Source organism: Tetrao urogallus, assembly GCF_951394365.1.
Source record: "Tetrao urogallus genome assembly, chromosome: 9".
Classification (NCBI taxonomy): domain Eukaryota; kingdom Metazoa; phylum Chordata; class Aves; order Galliformes; family Phasianidae; genus Tetrao; species Tetrao urogallus.
This window is the reverse complement of record NC_136822.1, coordinates 2635287-2652453: the sequence shown is the minus strand read 5'-3', so window position 1 is coordinate 2652453 and position 17167 is coordinate 2635287. Positions and strand designations below refer to the sequence as shown.

At 41.3% G+C, this 17167-nt stretch overlaps 1 protein-coding gene across 1 annotated transcript in view; it reads right to left on the bottom strand.

The window, feature by feature from the left end:
* Positions 1 to 16895, bottom strand: part of STAG1 (STAG1 cohesin complex component) — a gene marked incomplete at both ends in the record, with an annotated part of 130133 nt that extends 113238 nt beyond the window's left edge. The window contains 3 exons of the mRNA XM_079539669.1: positions 2096 to 2260; positions 11265 to 11367; positions 16867 to 16895. Of these exons, the coding sequence (XP_079395795.1) occupies positions 2096 to 2260; positions 11265 to 11367; positions 16867 to 16895 (297 nt within the window). The remainder of the gene's footprint in view (positions 1 to 2095; positions 2261 to 11264; positions 11368 to 16866) is intronic.
* Positions 16896 to 17167: the final 272 nt, after the last annotated feature.

The following is a 17167-nucleotide window of genomic DNA, read 5'->3' as shown; positions in this document are numbered from 1 at the left end:
TGCTGGAAGCAAAGTTAAGAGCACTACAATAAAGGCAGGCTCATATTACAGAAAAATAATTAAATAGCAGTAAATAATAGGCTCTGACAAATGCAAATTCATGTCATTTCTCTGACAATTGACAATACTGACAAATTGCTAAAAAATCCACAACTAAAACCTGCATCAAAACTGTGAGCTAAAAAAAAAAAAGCTGAGCATTCCTCATTGTTTCATAAAATCCCTCAACTATTACCTTTGTTTCACGTGGCATTATTATCCAGGAACTCAAAGTAAAAATAATCTAATCCCATCATAATTGCATCCTCTCCCCCACTGTAGCATTTGGTATTATTATTATTTTTGGAATTTTTTTTTATTCAATAGCAAATTTGGGAAGGGACACAAGTGACACACTCTTGAAATTAGCATCAGAGTTCCTGACGCTGCCCTGAAGCGTGGGGCATCGGTGCTCTGTGCCTTCAGACAAACCTGCCTACTCCTCTGCTTTTTGTTCACCTCATAGGAACAGCTTCAGATGCTCCACCTACTTCTTTCTCATGCGTATCAGACACAGGCTGAGCATGTTTTAAGCACATGAGCACATGCACATAAACACACCCCTCGTATATTTTTACACAACCATTACATTTCTCAAAACAGTTCCTCTGTATTTGAATTCCAAAGGTTTCTTAATACAAACACACAGGTGATTTCTTTCTAGAATTTAATTTGAGGAAGACTTCTTTGAAATAGAGAAAACGTATCAGGCAGTCCCACACACACAGAGTCATCAAACATCAAAGCAATCGCTCACTACTTCTCGTTTGGCTCCTGCAAATATCAGTAACTGTAAGACAAACACACTACGTAAAGCAGAATGTATGTTCAGTACTGCAGTAAAACCAGAAAATAGACTCCAGATGTTTCCTCAAATCCTGCCAAAAACAAAATTTGAAAAAGCATTGAAATCCAAGCGAGTTGGAAGCCTCAATGTACATGTAGGAAGGAGGGGCACACAGAACCTGTAGTTTTGCTAGGAGTAAATTTGTTCTGTCTTCACCTACTAGACAAGGGACGATCCTGTGTAACAGGAACAACATTCTACATCACAGATTTGAAATCCAGAGAAAACATTCCATAGCTTTCATGCCTGTGGAAGGCTAAACATAATGACTGTGATTTTGAGCCTCATTTTCCTAATTTACAGTTTCTCTCACAAAATCAAAACACACCAACTGATGTTGATGTCGCTTGGGACCCATTTTGCTGAAATGCAAAATAAAGGAGGTCTTCTTACACAACCCTTCAGCAGTAACTGCTGTTGGCTTTTAACAGCAATGGGTTATCAGTATTGTGGGCCCACCATTCCTCCTTTGCATGCCAAAAAGAAATAGCTGAAGCACAGCAAGCTACTACAACCATACAAACACAAAACAATCACCTATAGAGGTTCTTCAGATGGGCCTCATCTAGGCTAATAAATAACTTTAAGACCTCAGATCAAAACATAGAGACCTAAGAAACTTTTCTGGAGGCATTTCAAAAGAGCTGCCTTAGATATTCATCTTGGAGTAAAAAAATTGCCTTCAGGGTGTGTCAATCTTTGCTCCTCAGTTAGAGAGGAAGTGGAGGCAACTAGCTGAGCTCTATTCTGTAGTTCTGGTGGAGACAGCACGAGGGATGCAAGTACTCAAAAGCGTGCCAGCAGCTATTTGGAAAAAAAAGCCAAACAAGAAAACAAAAAGCTTTGTATCCAACAGAAGTATCATTTTATACTTTGTCTTCCTGCAAAACATACCACAGGTTATTGTTTAATGGACTGCTTAATAGCAACATGCATTTTCAGCTCAAAAGCAATCAACAAAATATCTGTGAATTCAACTAATGACTTTCTGAACTGCCACCTGTCTTTCAGAAGCATAACAGCCCCAGCTCCAACACAGCTCACTGCTCCTTATCAGATACAGACTAAGATAACGTTAAACATGAAAGTTTATTGGACCAATACAGCTTATGAAAAAAATCCAAGTGTTTACAAAAGCATGGCTTAGGTCAAACTCCTACAGCCAGGATGCCCTGCAATCTGAAGGTATTACACAGTTAGGTATTTTACCTGCATGGCACTCTTCCCCAGCTTAACCACCTCAAACAAAGTGACGGGGTCTCCTTCTCCATTCTGCTGAGGGTGGCCATTAGCTCTTCCACGACTCGCTCCTCTGGCTCCAGATTCAGAACGACCTTTGTCTCCTGGAGACTTCCGAGGTTTCTTAGTGGCAGACTGGGCAAAGAAAACCAGCAGAACGAAAAATTTATTATAGCTATGAGATCTGACATCACTCAAAGTATCCTTATACATCATAGATAGATACTACACACACGTGTTCACTCACACGCATAAATATACACGAACATCACAGAACAAGCCAGGCTAAAACGGATCTCTGGTCTCCAGTCTTATCTCCTGCAAGGTCAAAGCAAAGTCAGCTACGAAATTCAGGGCTTTATTCAGTCAGGAATGTATATTTTCCATCATCAGCAGCTGTTGAGAAATAACCTAAAAGCCACTGTCAAGCCAAGGAATTCCAAACCACTGAATTCCCAGTTTTTAAGCATCAGTTCACGTCAACATCCATATTAGTCTTAATCAAAACAAACAGACAGTTGACAGCATAACTCAAACTAGATAAATGGCAGCAAATTGCAGACAGGACAGTAGAAGTGTTTTATGCTGGCATATAACGTAAACTTTCAGAATGAGGACCTTTGGAAAACAACAAATAATTTATTACACATATACTTGTCATGTTAACAGTCATTTTCTCTAAGCAGTTATACAATTTTAATGAAAAACAGTGCAATGGAGACACAACACTTCAGCTCCGATAAAATTAAATAATGAAATTTACAGCCGGATTTGGCAGATCATCATCAAAGCCCCTCCTTTCCTGCTTCAGAATTCTGAGTAAAACTTCTTCCCTGTAAACATGAATTGTTTAATAGATTTTTTGAGCTCACAATCAGCTGTTGTAGATCCCATTTGTGATGGGTCACGTAGTGAACTGTTTGAATTTTTCATCTCATGCAAAAAATCAGTTTCTGGGGGGAAAAAAATTAAGATTCCTGCTACAATCTCATGTGTGAATCTTCTCTTTCTCCCTACTGTGAGGCAGGCAAAAGCAAAAACTGCCATCTGCTACAGAACAATGCAGCCTTTTGAGGAATACTGTTATAGAAAACAACATGCAAGCAACTCTAAAATTGTACTGAGGACAATACTGTCACAGTACCATTTACCTTGAATATACAGGCACCCAGTTTCCATTAAAGCTTTTAGTAAAGAGCATGAAGTCAGCGTTTTTAGTTGCATCTTCCAGGATGAAAGGAAAGGAATCTCATTTCTGGAATAGAGCTGGTAGAAGACAGAGCTGTAGGCTAGCCTTCTCCTTTAAAAGGGATCACCACTGGTGGGGACAGAGAGAAAAGGGCGAGGAATAGTGCAACTGCTTCTTGACAACAGTCAGTTAAGGCCTTGCATACAAATGCAAGATAGAAAGCTTAAAATAATGGCAGAATATCTATGAAAAACTTCTTCTCTGCATTTATGATTAGAAGAATAAGAGTTCTCTCCCAATTATTATTTTTTTTTTTTTTTGCAAAGTTTCCTTTATCAACAAGAAAGCTATAAATACACTTAATGTTTGAGATCTACCAAGCTCTGAAGAGACACACTACCACTGTTTAATAAGAGTGAAGAAGTAAAAGTAGTTTGGTTCAGGTACCGATTAGATGATCTGAAGAAATGCTTTATGTAAGTGGCAAGGCCCTGGCACAGATTGCTGAGGGTGGTGGATGCCCCATCCCTGCAGGTGTTCAAGGCTCAGTTGGATGGAGACCAGGCAACCTGACCCAGTGGGAGTTGTCTCTGCTCGTGGCAGGGGTTTGGAACTGGCTGGTCTTTAAGGACCCTTCCAAACTAAAACACTCTATGATTCCATTCCAGAACGTACAATCCACATGCTTACTCAATCTGGGTGACAGAAAGCCATAAGCATATGATCTAGCTAGAAATACTGCTAGAAGAAAGCAGGAAGGCAAGTTGATGCCCTCCACAGATGCTAACATAAGCCAGAACATGGCCCCTCTATACTCAGCTCCTCTCAACATGAAATTCAAAAGGGTGATGTTAAACCCTGCAAGGACTAAGGGAAAACAGTAGGAGATGGATGTGAAATGCACACACCAAGAATGTGAAGCACAGGTAGTCTTGCATCTCAAAAGAGAGACATGCTTTCACAGGTTAGGGCGGGCCTTCAGCTCAACAGAAAAAACAAAGTCCTCAAATGCCATCAAGAGCTTCCACACAGCACCAGCCCCCACCAAGGATGAGTCGGGCTCCAGTAAACCTGAGTACCTCTTACAAGCATAACGTGACATTTCTTGAGATCTGACAGAAATAAGTTCGTATCAAGTCCACTCTCCTCAGGATCCACCAAACAATCATCAAGATACAGGAAAAAGATTCCTGTGCTTTCTAATGGGAGCAACAACAGCAGTTACTGTGTGCCCCATCTCACCTACTGTTTCAGCACCTTGAGATGCCCGAAATTGCTGCTTTCTACCTAAAGCCCCTTAACTTGACAGTCATCTGTGGTGGTTTGCCTGTTTTTCATTTTAAGCATCAGTCTGTCAGAATCCTGAAGTGGCTTCGTTTTCTAGGCTCAAAAAGATTGACTTTTCTTCTGTTAATGAGAGGGATCCCTGAATAGGGAATAGGAATCCCTGAATATGGAAAAGGCAAGCCAGATGGCTGCACTGTATCTAAATACATTTGTAATCCTCCTTAGTGCAGGTATCTGCTGCAGAGACAAAGCAGGACGCTGATGACGTGAGCCAGGGCATCCAGAGGGAGAGACAAAGAAGTAGTGCAAGGAAAGGAAGCCTGAGGCTTAACCTCACAAAGGCGCTGCATGGGGGCACGAGGCTGCAACAGCCAAAGCTGTGCTTTCACTCTGAGACCCGGGTGCATGGAGTCAGACTGGTGGGAAGGGCAGAACAGTGTGCTGTCTGAGATGGGAACTGGGGTCACCCCACCAAGACCAAAGAGAGACTTCTCTAACTTTTTCTTTTCTAAACTATTCCAAAACCAATTCTAAGCTCAACCTATACACAAAATACTTTACCCTGTTACGCCACTATTCCACAGAAGTAATCACTAGACATGAGTTTCAGTCTCACAGAATTCAGTAGAAGTGACTCTGCTCACGTTCAAAATCAGAAAAATGTTCTGACAAATGCTGTCGCAGACATCAGCCTCAAATACACGAAAGCCTCCAAAGTACAGTCATATGAAAACAGAAGTTATTACTTTCTCTTTTGGATTTGTGCATTAGGCTAAACTAGCAGCAAATAGGGCTGAGAATTAAATCACGTAAGCATTACGAAATGTAGGAATTCCAGAACATGCCAGAAAAACTCTGAAATGGTCTTACTACTGACCCCAGGCTCAGCTGTTGCTTTATGGCTTAAACTAAGGGCAAATAAGAAACAAAATCCTTAACTGTAACTAGACTAACATTGTGAAAATTAAGAATTCTGTAATAAATAAGCTAATGTTTTCCCTTTCGTGTCTTTAAAATGATTCTGAAGGGAAAAAATGTGACTTACACTTGAATGAACAAGTTATAGAGTTAACAAGCAATAGAGTTCACTAAATAGAGCAATAGAGACACTAAATAAAACAAGAAAATAAAACGGCTTGGCACTTTCCATTAATGTTGCCCAAACTGATGGGAAATATTTCTAGAAGAAATAGACACTAGAAGAATTACAGGTCATTAATTCCACTGCCCCCAGTGACAGCCTATATGTGCACTCACACCACAAGTAATTTAAAGTAACATCCCATTTCTTCAGACAGAAGTTTTTCAACCCTCCACCTGAGCAAGACAGAAGAACTTGCCTCTCAAAGGCATCATCGTCTTGAGAAACTTTGCTTAACACTGTTCAGCAAAAGAGTATCTGGTTTGAGCTCTTTCTGAATGAATCCTTATAGATAGAAGCTCCCTATCTAGCTATCCAGGTGGAAGTTATTGGAGTCGGTCCTTTGAACTTCATCACAGAAACAAACAAGGTGCTCCTATTTGAAAAACCTCATCCTGCAAATAAAGACAAGATACAGGACTGCTAACAGCTGCTTCACGCACAGCTGCACGACACGCACAAAGACTCAACTCCAGTTTTAAGGGACAGACGTAAAATATCGGGTCAGCAAGCTGAAACAGGGCAGTGATGGATGTCACACTAAAGCACAAATCCACCATTAAATTCTTCCAAGAGGATTTCTGCCTCCTGTCAATTGGGACGCATGTGATTTGCAACTAGGAGGAAAACTCAATTCCCTAAAATATTTATCATTCAGATATGAGACCAATTGAAAATCTCACATATGAAAGCAAATATAAGGTACCGTGGTCTGTCTCCTCCACACCAAAAGAAATAACTACAAAAGTACCTGAAAGCAAAACCATACAGTCTGTGCTGGGAACAAAAACATCCAAAGTGCTTTGCTTCATCTTACCTTAAAAAGAAATACGAGGAGAGAAGCTGAAGAACAGCATGCAGCAGCTTCCAGGACTATGAGATGAGAAACACACCAGCAGAGATCTCAGAATTGCCACCCCTGGAACAGACTGACTTTTCTTCTTATCCTCCAAACAAGCCAATCTCTACCTACTCCCATTTCAAAATACAATAGCTGAAAACCTCTAAAACCCCAACCTCTCTCATTCCCTTAGTCCTCTAAGAGCTGAGGTTTAAGCCGTGCAATTCTGAGATCCTGGGGAAGTAAGGCCAGGTAGGTTAATATAAAGCATGGCAACTGAAATTAAACAACTCTGCAAGACATCTCTGATCCAAGAGAGGAGGCAAAAACAGCGGATAAATGAATAACTGATCTGAGCCTGAGCTCACTAATGTGAAAGCTTCACTGGGGTTTCAAATCCCCTACCTAGAAGAGAGCATCCAATTTCAATAATGCAGCGTACAGAAAAGGCATTTTTTAGCTCAGCAGCTCCAACCAGAGAAGTCCTTATACACACAGCACACGATTTGCTGAACGTACACCTCGTTGGGTATCTCACACACAGCTCTATGTGAACACACACACCAACACACAGCCACTGACTGGACAGAGTCACCCAACGCAGTCAATTGATCCTAAGCATCTGCTCTAGAGCCAGGCTGTTCAGAAGAGCACATGGCCCAGGGGAGGCCTGCCTCAGCCACACCAGTGCTGGGACAGAACATGGTGCAACTCCTGCCAGGTTCACTGCATGAGTTCAGTGCAGCCAGATTACTCACCAGATCTATATGATTAATCTCTTCATCAGTCAGTTTGGACTCTACCCAGCACCTCTTTAGAACTGTCTCTAGAGAACTGGGGGAGCAACATGGAAAGTAGCCCTCTCAGAAAGGAAGGCTTCCCCCAAGTATTAAGACTTTCTAGGAATCAAAAAAATCTGTGTTACCAATGGTAAATTATTTAAATGAGCTCTATGTGTCCCAACTGCAATGAGAAAATGTGTTTCTGGAAAAAGAAGGCTGGAAATAAAACACCAGTCTGTCTTTCTGATAAAATGTGAAATCAATTCTACAACCCCACAGCTAAAATCTTATTAAGGTAACTACGTGTATGGGTTTTTTTGATTGAGTACATTGTGTACAGCTCTGTAACAGAACAGCACAGAAGAGTAAACTTTCTTTCCAAATATGCTTATGGCAGACGTGCCACCATAGCTGCAATGACCTAAAGGATGTAAGCAAGTCAGTTCTGAGGAGAGATTAATTCTTATTAGACCATAATATTTTAGTTAGAGGAAAAAAATACTAAAACAATAAGTATCTTTGGGCACAAAGCCTTTCTTTAAGTCTGTAAGAGAAATGAAAAACAAAACATCTAGATATCAGTTGAGCAGAATAGCTCTAAATACTGTAATCTGTGACACATTTAAGACTAAAGATAGGTGGTAGCTATGGAGGAACTACAAGTGATGCGAGCAGATGGAGGAGCTGGGGAGCCACACCTCCTGTGTCAGACAATTCAGCTGTGCAATCCAGGCAGGATCGCAGCAGGGATGAGGCCACAATGTGGAGGAGGAGGAAAGCGAACGTCCAGCGTTTGCAAAACCGGTACCTCAATTACTAAGGCCATGATTTTCAATATCAAATAATGTTATAAATTTAAATGCCTGCAACTAGTCTTTCAAAGGAGTTTGCATTTCTCCTTAAAGATATCAGAGACTGGGTGGTTTTTTCCTTTTCAGTCATTTTCTGTAGAAGATGCTTATTTATTCATTTCCATTGCTGCAGTACGAACTGTGCAGGCAAGGTGCCATTGTGGATCCAAACACAAACATTTTGTCTCAAGCCATCACAAAAACTCAGAAAATTTGTGGTGAGGGGAAAGCAGTAAAAGTTATTTATCAATTTTAGCCACGATTTCCACAGTTTCTCACAGTATTCTTCTATGCAGATCACAGAATCACAGAATTGTATGTAGATTGGGAAGTTGTGATCCAGATGGGCAGACAACAGAATTAGATGGCTGGAGAAATGGCTGAACTCAGAGGACAGGGGTAACATGTCAGTCTCTACTGGCTGTAAGGGTATGAAGGAAGATTACACTGGAATGTGTCTTATTCCACATCTTTATCAGACAGCCAAAGAGGGGAGAAAATGGGTTTCTGTCAGGTGTGCAGATGACATGAAATCGACACGGCAACCACTCAGTGATATCAAGGGCAAGACTGCTGTGGGCAGCTGGAGGACTAGGCTAACAGGACACTCCCATTTCAAAATGGACAAAGACCTGTCCCATGGCACAGTAACAAATCCCTGCACCTACAGTCTGCGGGCTAGTTGGGCCTTTATTCTGTGGAAAATACCAGCAGAGTCATGGTAGACAGTGGGGTGTCCTGGCACTACAGGTCATCAGCAGCCTAGCCTGCACTAATGTAACACAGCCAGTACATCAAGGAGGTGGATTATCCTCTCCCACTCAGCACTTGTTAGCCTGTATCTGGAATACTGTGACTGGTTCTGGCCCAGCACAGACGGGGCTGGGAACACTTCCCCAGTGGGGCTTTTATTGCAACAGCATACACTGGGAAGACAAGCGACAACAGTCAAGAACTGAAGCAAGAAAGGTTCTCATCAAGCAAAAAGAAAAAGCTTTTTTGCAGCAGAAAAGTCAAGCAATGAAATAAATTGCTTAGAGAGGGCGTATACTATCCAGCCCTCAAGGTTTTCAGAACCAGACTGCAAAAGCTCTGAGTGACATGCTCTGATCCCAAAGCTGACTGTGCTTTGAGCAGGTCAGAACAGAGCCTCACAAAGTCCCTCCCACTCCAGTGACTCCATGACTGCTCATCACTGCACTCCTCTCTGAACCCCTTCCAGTCCCAGTGTATCTTCCTTGTGATTTTGGGTTAGGGGTAGAAAGGAGTCAAGAAATCAGACTTATGCAAAGAAGTCCAATTTTGGAAAACAAGAATTACAAAAACTACTTATTTTCTATTGTCTTCCTTGGTTTTGAAAACTAGATTTGCTTTTTCTTTTTAATTTCTAGAAAACATAAAGGTGACCCTTTCATAGCATCTTGGTCCTCCGCATCAAGAGAGCTGAAGAGCATTTTCAACACTTGCATGCTTAACATTGGGGGTTGCTCTATACATAAGCAAATGCTCCTGTAGAAACTTGAAGCAGGAGTGCTTCAGTAAATGTTCTCACAGGAGTTACTGATATGCTCAAACAGAGGGATGAGGAATACATTATAACATTCACCTCTCTTTTCCACTCAATATGAAAGGGGAATATAATAATAGCAGTGTTGTTTTACCTTCTATTCACAGACTGACAGCCTTCTGGGTTAGCAATCAGGTTGCACCAAGCTTTTTGTTTTGTTTTGTTTTGTTTTCAATTGCAATCTAATAACAGATACATTCACTAATGAAACATTAAGAATTTCTCATTTCGCTCTTTTCTTGCAGGCTGTGTAAACAGACGATTTCTTCTCTTTACATCTTTCTTGTTAAGATAAGGTAAGCTTATCTATCTGATGGAAAATACATAGCCTCACAGAAAAGACTACCCAAAAACCTTCAGGAAGACTTGCCAAGAAAAGCCCAGGACCTAAAATCTTGGCTCATGAACTCCAGAAACTGGGATGCAAACTGAAAGCCAGTATGCTTTGTCTGCATACTAGAGAGAAACACATGCTTCTGCCCACGCCTACAGCCTCACTAGCTATGGTTAGGGATTAGATTTAGGGTGGATGCTCTTAGGATAAGAAGGAAAACAAATGCACAAAATCTCAGTCTCTCAGCACTGTATATAGGGGTGAACCTGTATGCAAACACTAAGAGGAGAATCAAAACAATTAATAGCAAACACAGAACTTCCCACCAAAAATCTCATTCCACACTGTGTATTTCAGGTGATGTCAAACAGGAGAACTGCATCACGTGGCCTTGAACTTACAAAAGAAAAAGAGCACAAGACACAATAGAACTTCAGTCATTCCTAATAAGCTGGGTAGTGATTTGTAAAAGAAATGAAAATACAAGACCAACCTGCCTTAACATTGTGTGATAGAGATTTGTTTCTGCATCTTCCCATTTATGGGCCAGAAATGGGCAAACACAGCTAAGAAAAGCTGTCTGTTAGCAAATCTTACACAGCAGACAGCAAAATCATGGGTTAACTATGGTTGTATGTTAGATAAGAAGTCAAAGCTCCCTACTGATATGCAGAACATCAGGTATGCCAATTATATGATTTTTTAAGATGCATTAATTGATTTTCTGAGACACTGTTAGTACTATGCTGAAGCTATTCCATTCACACCAAGAGATGATCAGTTCCTAAGAACATGGCTCAGCTGTCATTTGTCACTTGAAAAAAAAATCATTACAACTTTCTAGACAAAGTGGTTGTGTTCAGTGAGACTCTGCTCAGGTCTTGAAGAATGTTGTAACATGACAGCAACAGAACAGTACAGAGCTAGTAAATTTTAAAAAGCTGTACGAACTCATTTTTATGTCCCTTTTTAATTACTTCAAACACTTGTATTTCAACCTGATAAATACTTCATACTACAAGTCTTCATAGTTTGACATAGGGCTCATTAAAAGCCTATTTATGTGACCACAAGACGATTAGATGAAAAACAGTTTGCAGTCAATTTTAGATAGATGCATAACAAAATAAAACTAAATTACACATACTGGAGGCCTGCCAGGACGGCCCCTTTTTCTTTTTCCTTTGACTTCTGTTTCTTCAAGCTCACTGCCAGCATCTGAATGTGCAGTAGTTTCATTTGTAGAATCCCTAGGGGGGAAAAATACTAGATAAATGAAAATGATTTGAAATCAACAAGTAATCTATAACTGACTGATTAAATTTTTAGTCCTAAATCAGGAAAAAAAAGCATTAAAAGGCTTGCCACATTTATTCTGCAAACTAAGGAACCAAGCAATGCCACCCCTGGCAAAAGTCCTTACCTTTTTATGGGCTGGAATGTCATTTTATAGACTGAAACTTCTTTAAATTAGTAGCTTCTTTTGAAATCAAGTTGCACTTCAAAAACTCACTATATCAAGCGGCATATTGTCAACATACCCATCCTACGTAGTATATTCACTAGTATCAGCTTTCTTAAGTATTTTTGAGCTGCTTTTAAGGTTAGAGAGAAACCAATCAGGCACCTGATCTGGCTACCACATCATTAGGGCAGTTGCACAAAGTCCCACTAGGGTTAAATCCTGTTTTTAGTCACGCTTGAAGACAACGCCATTGTGCAGCTGTTAATAAAAACGGATTAACAGTGACCACGAGGCACAAACCAGAGGACTCACTTCAATCTTAAATCATTGAAGATCCTTGCAGCTAGGAAAATGCTTCCACTTGTGCAATAATAACAAAAAACAAACAAAAGAAACCTCACAAAGCTCAGATTATCAGCAGAGAAGCCCATAATAATTGTAGCAATTCCTGGTTTAGACTAAGGCCATACTCAATAGGGAGAAACATTCATTACCTCCAATTCCTCTTCTTTCCCCCTACAAGCCAGGCCCACACATACCTCCCTTTAAAACAGACCTGGCTGCTTGAACAAAACTCAGCTTTTAAGTCATGTTCCAACATTACGTTTTGCCCAAGACAAACCCACAACCAAAACCACCTGTGAATGATGTGCATTGTTCTTTGCAAGACCAGCAGTGCGTGACATCTCCACAAGTGAAAGAATACCTGCAGCAATGTCCTCGGTTGTTCAAAGCCGGGTCAAGTTTAGTTCTAATCACAGCCTTCCTTAAAGGCAGTATAATTTCCTTGACGTGAAGGCAGTTAAATTGCAGTAAAATTTGTACGGAGGGAAGGGGGAAAAAATCACATCTATCCCATTAAATTATAAACCCTCCAATATGAAAGGCATTAGTGATCTGGTTTGCGGAAACTGAGAAGCTAAGACCTCCACGCTGTCAGTGATTTCTGTTCACTTGTTTGCTTGAATCAGGAATACCTCAGAAATTTGCTGCATCACCAAGAAAGCTATTCAGGAATGCAGAAAGATGCAAATATCACATCAGAATCAGGAATATTTGACACTTGTCTTGACTGAAATTAGTGCATTCCCCTGAATTAGCATATGCCTCCTCTAACACAAATGATTTTGTGGAACTATGCTGAAATTCTAGTATTTTGAGGAATTATTTTCTGACCTTTTCCAGTTTACAAGCACAGGAACACCATGCAGTGTGTTTACAAAAGTTGGAACACAGAAGAAGACACTGCTTTCCTGACAGCACTGCTGATGGACTACCCCGCAGTAGTCTATGCATCCCAGAAATGCACGTGCCCACATTCCATACCAACTGTATCCAAGCACATTCTAGTTTGCAGACTGCATGTTTTTATGGCAGTATTTCTACAACTTAAACTGAAGCTTAGGTGTGATGGAACTAGAGAATTAACTTTTCTGCTCCTTAAGCAGGACATTTGAAAAACTCAGCGTCGAGATATGAATTTGAAAAATAAGTGAAACCAAATGAAGGAAAAAAAAATAATCAGTGAAACCCAACAACAGCTCAAAATGACTTGGTTAAACAGCTTCACAATGATGAAAACCAACCCAGCAGATGAAAACAATGCCTACGTGGACGGATGTATCCAGGCTCTGCACATGCTACAACTCAATGTGTAAAACATGCATTTGCCTCACAATGACAGCTTTTTTTTTTTTAATAACTTCTGAATGCAGAAGTGAGGAACATGCATAGAAATATCTGCTGCATTCTGTGGCTGCAGATAAATTAAAGCCATTCACTCTTGCTCTGTGTAGAAAAAAACAGCTGCTCTCATCCACACAGAACCCTAACAAAAACGTGTCAGGCATGGGGTGGTCCAAACAATACCGCAGTTCTGTGGAAACGCTGTAACTTCATTAGCTTACAAAACCACACACCTAAAGTCATCAAGACAAATATTTTTCTCCATTAAAACCAGATTCAGCAGTCTGCCATGACAAATGGCTCTACCACTTCCCCGAAATGCTGAGTTCTGGAAGGAAATAAATCAAACCATGCTACTATTTTGCATGCACCCAGTCCATGGACATCTTCATTTTGCTACACCAGTGTCTGGGTCTAACTCCATCTATTGAGACCTGAGTGTTTAGCAATCACTTCAGAGCTCTATGTATGAAATGAACATTTGAATTATTACTAACCTTTTCACTTTTCAGCAGAGCTCTGTCTCAAACCTGATAAGCACGCTTCTCTGATTCTCCTGTCAAAACACCTCTCATTCGCTGGAAGCTTTTTTGGAGAGGCCCAAGAAATCAGCGAGGTATGATTCACTTTCTCTTACTTTTAGATGTACACAATACACACTGAAAATCTGCAATATATCTCATGCTAAAGTCACTGTCCAAAATAGGTTAGACAATTTATGAGTTTTCTTTCCTCCACTAATAGAAAGGTGGTCTAGACAAGGTTCTCAAATACAAACGTTCAACATTTTGAAAAGATCAATCTCCCCCTAACAGTAAGTGGGGAAGAGAAAATATTTCTTCCCACAGAGGAGCATAAGCTTGTAACAGGTGAACAAATTAATAAGCAGATCACGTTTATGGAGAGGGGTGACAGGATAAGGACAACCTACAGTCCTCAGCTGACTTAACATGAAAACAAACACCCGCAGTATTTCCAGAAGCAGGGAGTTCTGCTGGAACCATGCAGCTCCTGCACAAAAAGGCCCTTGCACTGAGGCCTAGAGCTCCTTCAGAGTGTGGGAGGAAGTGCTTCTTGCTTCTGGCGAAGCCTTATAGCTGCTCTGAATGCACACACCCATGTTCCTTTCTTCTTAGTTATGAACTCAGGGGAGGAACAAAGCATCTCAGAACTGCTTGCAGTTCTGTCAGGTTTTTAACACTTACTGAGAGGAGCATCTGGCCAGCATCCATCTCTCTCGTTCCCTACACATCTTTCAGAGCTGCTAGGAAGCGATTTTTCCTGTGGCATTCACCTGCAACTTAACAGACCAGAATTATCCTATCCTTATTCTTCACGTGTGTGTGTGACTCGTCACCTGAGAGAAAAACCTAGGTTTTGCCATAATTTTCCATTTACCTTTCCTGAAGCTGTTGGGATGGAAAGTGGGCCTAAGCAGACCTGCATGAGAGGAAGGGCAGCAGTGCTGAAGGCTAAGCTCTTCCTCTCCAAGACACCTTGAACATGGCAGAGACATGAGAGAACTTGGCAGAGGTGAGGAGACCTACAAGACCAGGCTGAACAAAGTAAGGAAGAGAAGTCATAACCTCTGTAAAGAACCTAAGTATACTCTACCTTTCTTTCTGGTTTCTGTGGTGGCACAGGCATTCTAGAAAACTTGGCAGTAACTCCAGAATGCCTCCTAGAAACTCTGGATATTATTCTGAAGTTGTAAATCCAATTAAACTAATCATGTGTTAATGAAGAATTAACGGGTTACTCATCAGTCCTTTGCTATGTCATGCTTCTAAAGAAAATATTTCCATTAACACAGTGAATTTCAAATCTCTGCAAAATAAATCAACTGAATTAAATTTACCTTCCTTCTACTACTACACAAAGCCCTAGCTGTGTAATTCATACCATGCCCTTAAAACAAAACTAAAGAAACAACCACACCAAAAACCTATGTTCATATACCAGTTCTAGTAAATAAAAACACTTCTGTAGACCTTGTCTGTGTTGTTGAGGTGGCTCAAGGTTCTGGCAGACATAAATCCAGTAATTGCTGCCACCAGCCTCAGCCTCGTGAAGAAAAGCATTCACAAAGAAAAATGGCTAAATGCACAGGCTCATGAATCATGGATGAATCAGCTCTCATGGTTGATCTTCAAAATCTGAGAGCATGCCTCACAGCAAACATGACTCATCCCACCGAGGCCCGGCTTCCAGCAGTCACCTAGGTCACGTAAACCAGACAGAGCTCTGTGCTACGTCTGAAAGATGGATACGTAGCATTCTGCCTTCAGGACATTCTGAAGCCATTTCAGTGAATCCAGAAAAACTAAAGATTCCTCCTTTTTGTGTGCCCTCAAAGGGAAGAATTCTGAGAGGGAGTCACTGATACTGTCCTAAGTAAAGTATATTAACGAAACAAATCGACTTTCAAACTCTTTGTCTAAAAGGACGGCCTTAAAGGTTGGTTAGGTTGTTTAAGTTGCACAGTATGGGCGGTTTACTGCCACCTCAGTCATCTCTGGGTTGAGCAGAACTGCACTATCAAATGTCCCTCACACTTCCCAGCTGGGGTGCTGAGTAATGGAATCTATTAATGTGCATTATATAACTCTAAATTCTACGCTGCTCCATTCACTTCTTAGGGCCATGCAGACTTGTGAACTGGGAATGGGAATATCCCTTTCCCATCATCACAGTGACAAAACGTAAAAGCTTTCTGTCCTCAGCACATCTCACAGTTACTCGAACATGGCACACACAGGAAAATTTTAACTGAGAGCATCTCCTGGAACGCTGCCCCTCGGTGGTACCCATCACAGCCACCCACTGCCAGCTCACCACAGGGATTGGCTTTTCTCTGGAAATAGCTTTAAAAATACAGGAGATAACGGCAGTGCTGGGCATACTATTATTAAGGTCAAATAATTTCACAGTTGTCAAAACACTCAGATTCTTCAAAGCGACGTAAATCTGAGGTCAGGCCCATCACAGAAGGAAGGCTGTTTGACATGCAGCGCCAACTTCCACGTTCACCTCTCCATTCCCAACAAATTATCGCTCGCTGATCGCTGACTGCTGCAGCCTGAGGAGGCGCGGGCACTGCAGCCGGTCGCAGCCGGCTCCGTGAGGAGCGGCTCAGCCAATCAGCGCGGCCGGCAGCTCTGCTGGGGGGCGGGTTGTAAAAAGGGCGGGAAAAGGACTGTGAGGAAGCAGCACTGCGGGGCTGGCTGGACCAGAACACGTGAACGCCGCTTGCACGCTTCAACCAGAGGAGCCAGAGGCTTTTTGCACAATAAATACAGCTCACGGGAAGAAAAAGTGCCCTCCTGGAATACGCAGAAGTGCTCAATTATGACAAAAGCCCATTCCTATTTCTGAAATCTTATAACATTAGAAGCATAAGAGTAGCAAATGCTTGTTTTTGCTTTTCGCATCAAAGTAAAATCTCCATATAAGGAGCCACCCTTTAAAGGAAACCCTTAAGTTTTATAGCCTTTCAGGCTATGACAACACACGAAGTCTGGAACACCGGTCTGCTCCCTGCTCAATTCTGCATTTTGAAAGCTGAGAAATTCAAATACATAAAGAAGTGCATACTCACTGTAGTACTGGCAAATCTGAAGTAATCATTTTTGCAGCACTCTCGAAAGTAAGAGCTACATAGAACTTCTTCTCAAAGTTATAGCAAGACAACTACTTGGAAACCTCTGTCATGAAAAGAATGTCAAAGTCCAGTCTGTAAAAAAGAGAAAAAAAACGTTAGTTGTGATTCCAGAACAGTCATACATTGAATGAAAACCACTGTAAAGAGAAGTTCTGCCCTCAGTTTGAAGCATGATCGCTATTAGTCCACTTGAAGCTCAGAACCGGCGTCCCCAGGACAGCAAAACCATATTCTTGCA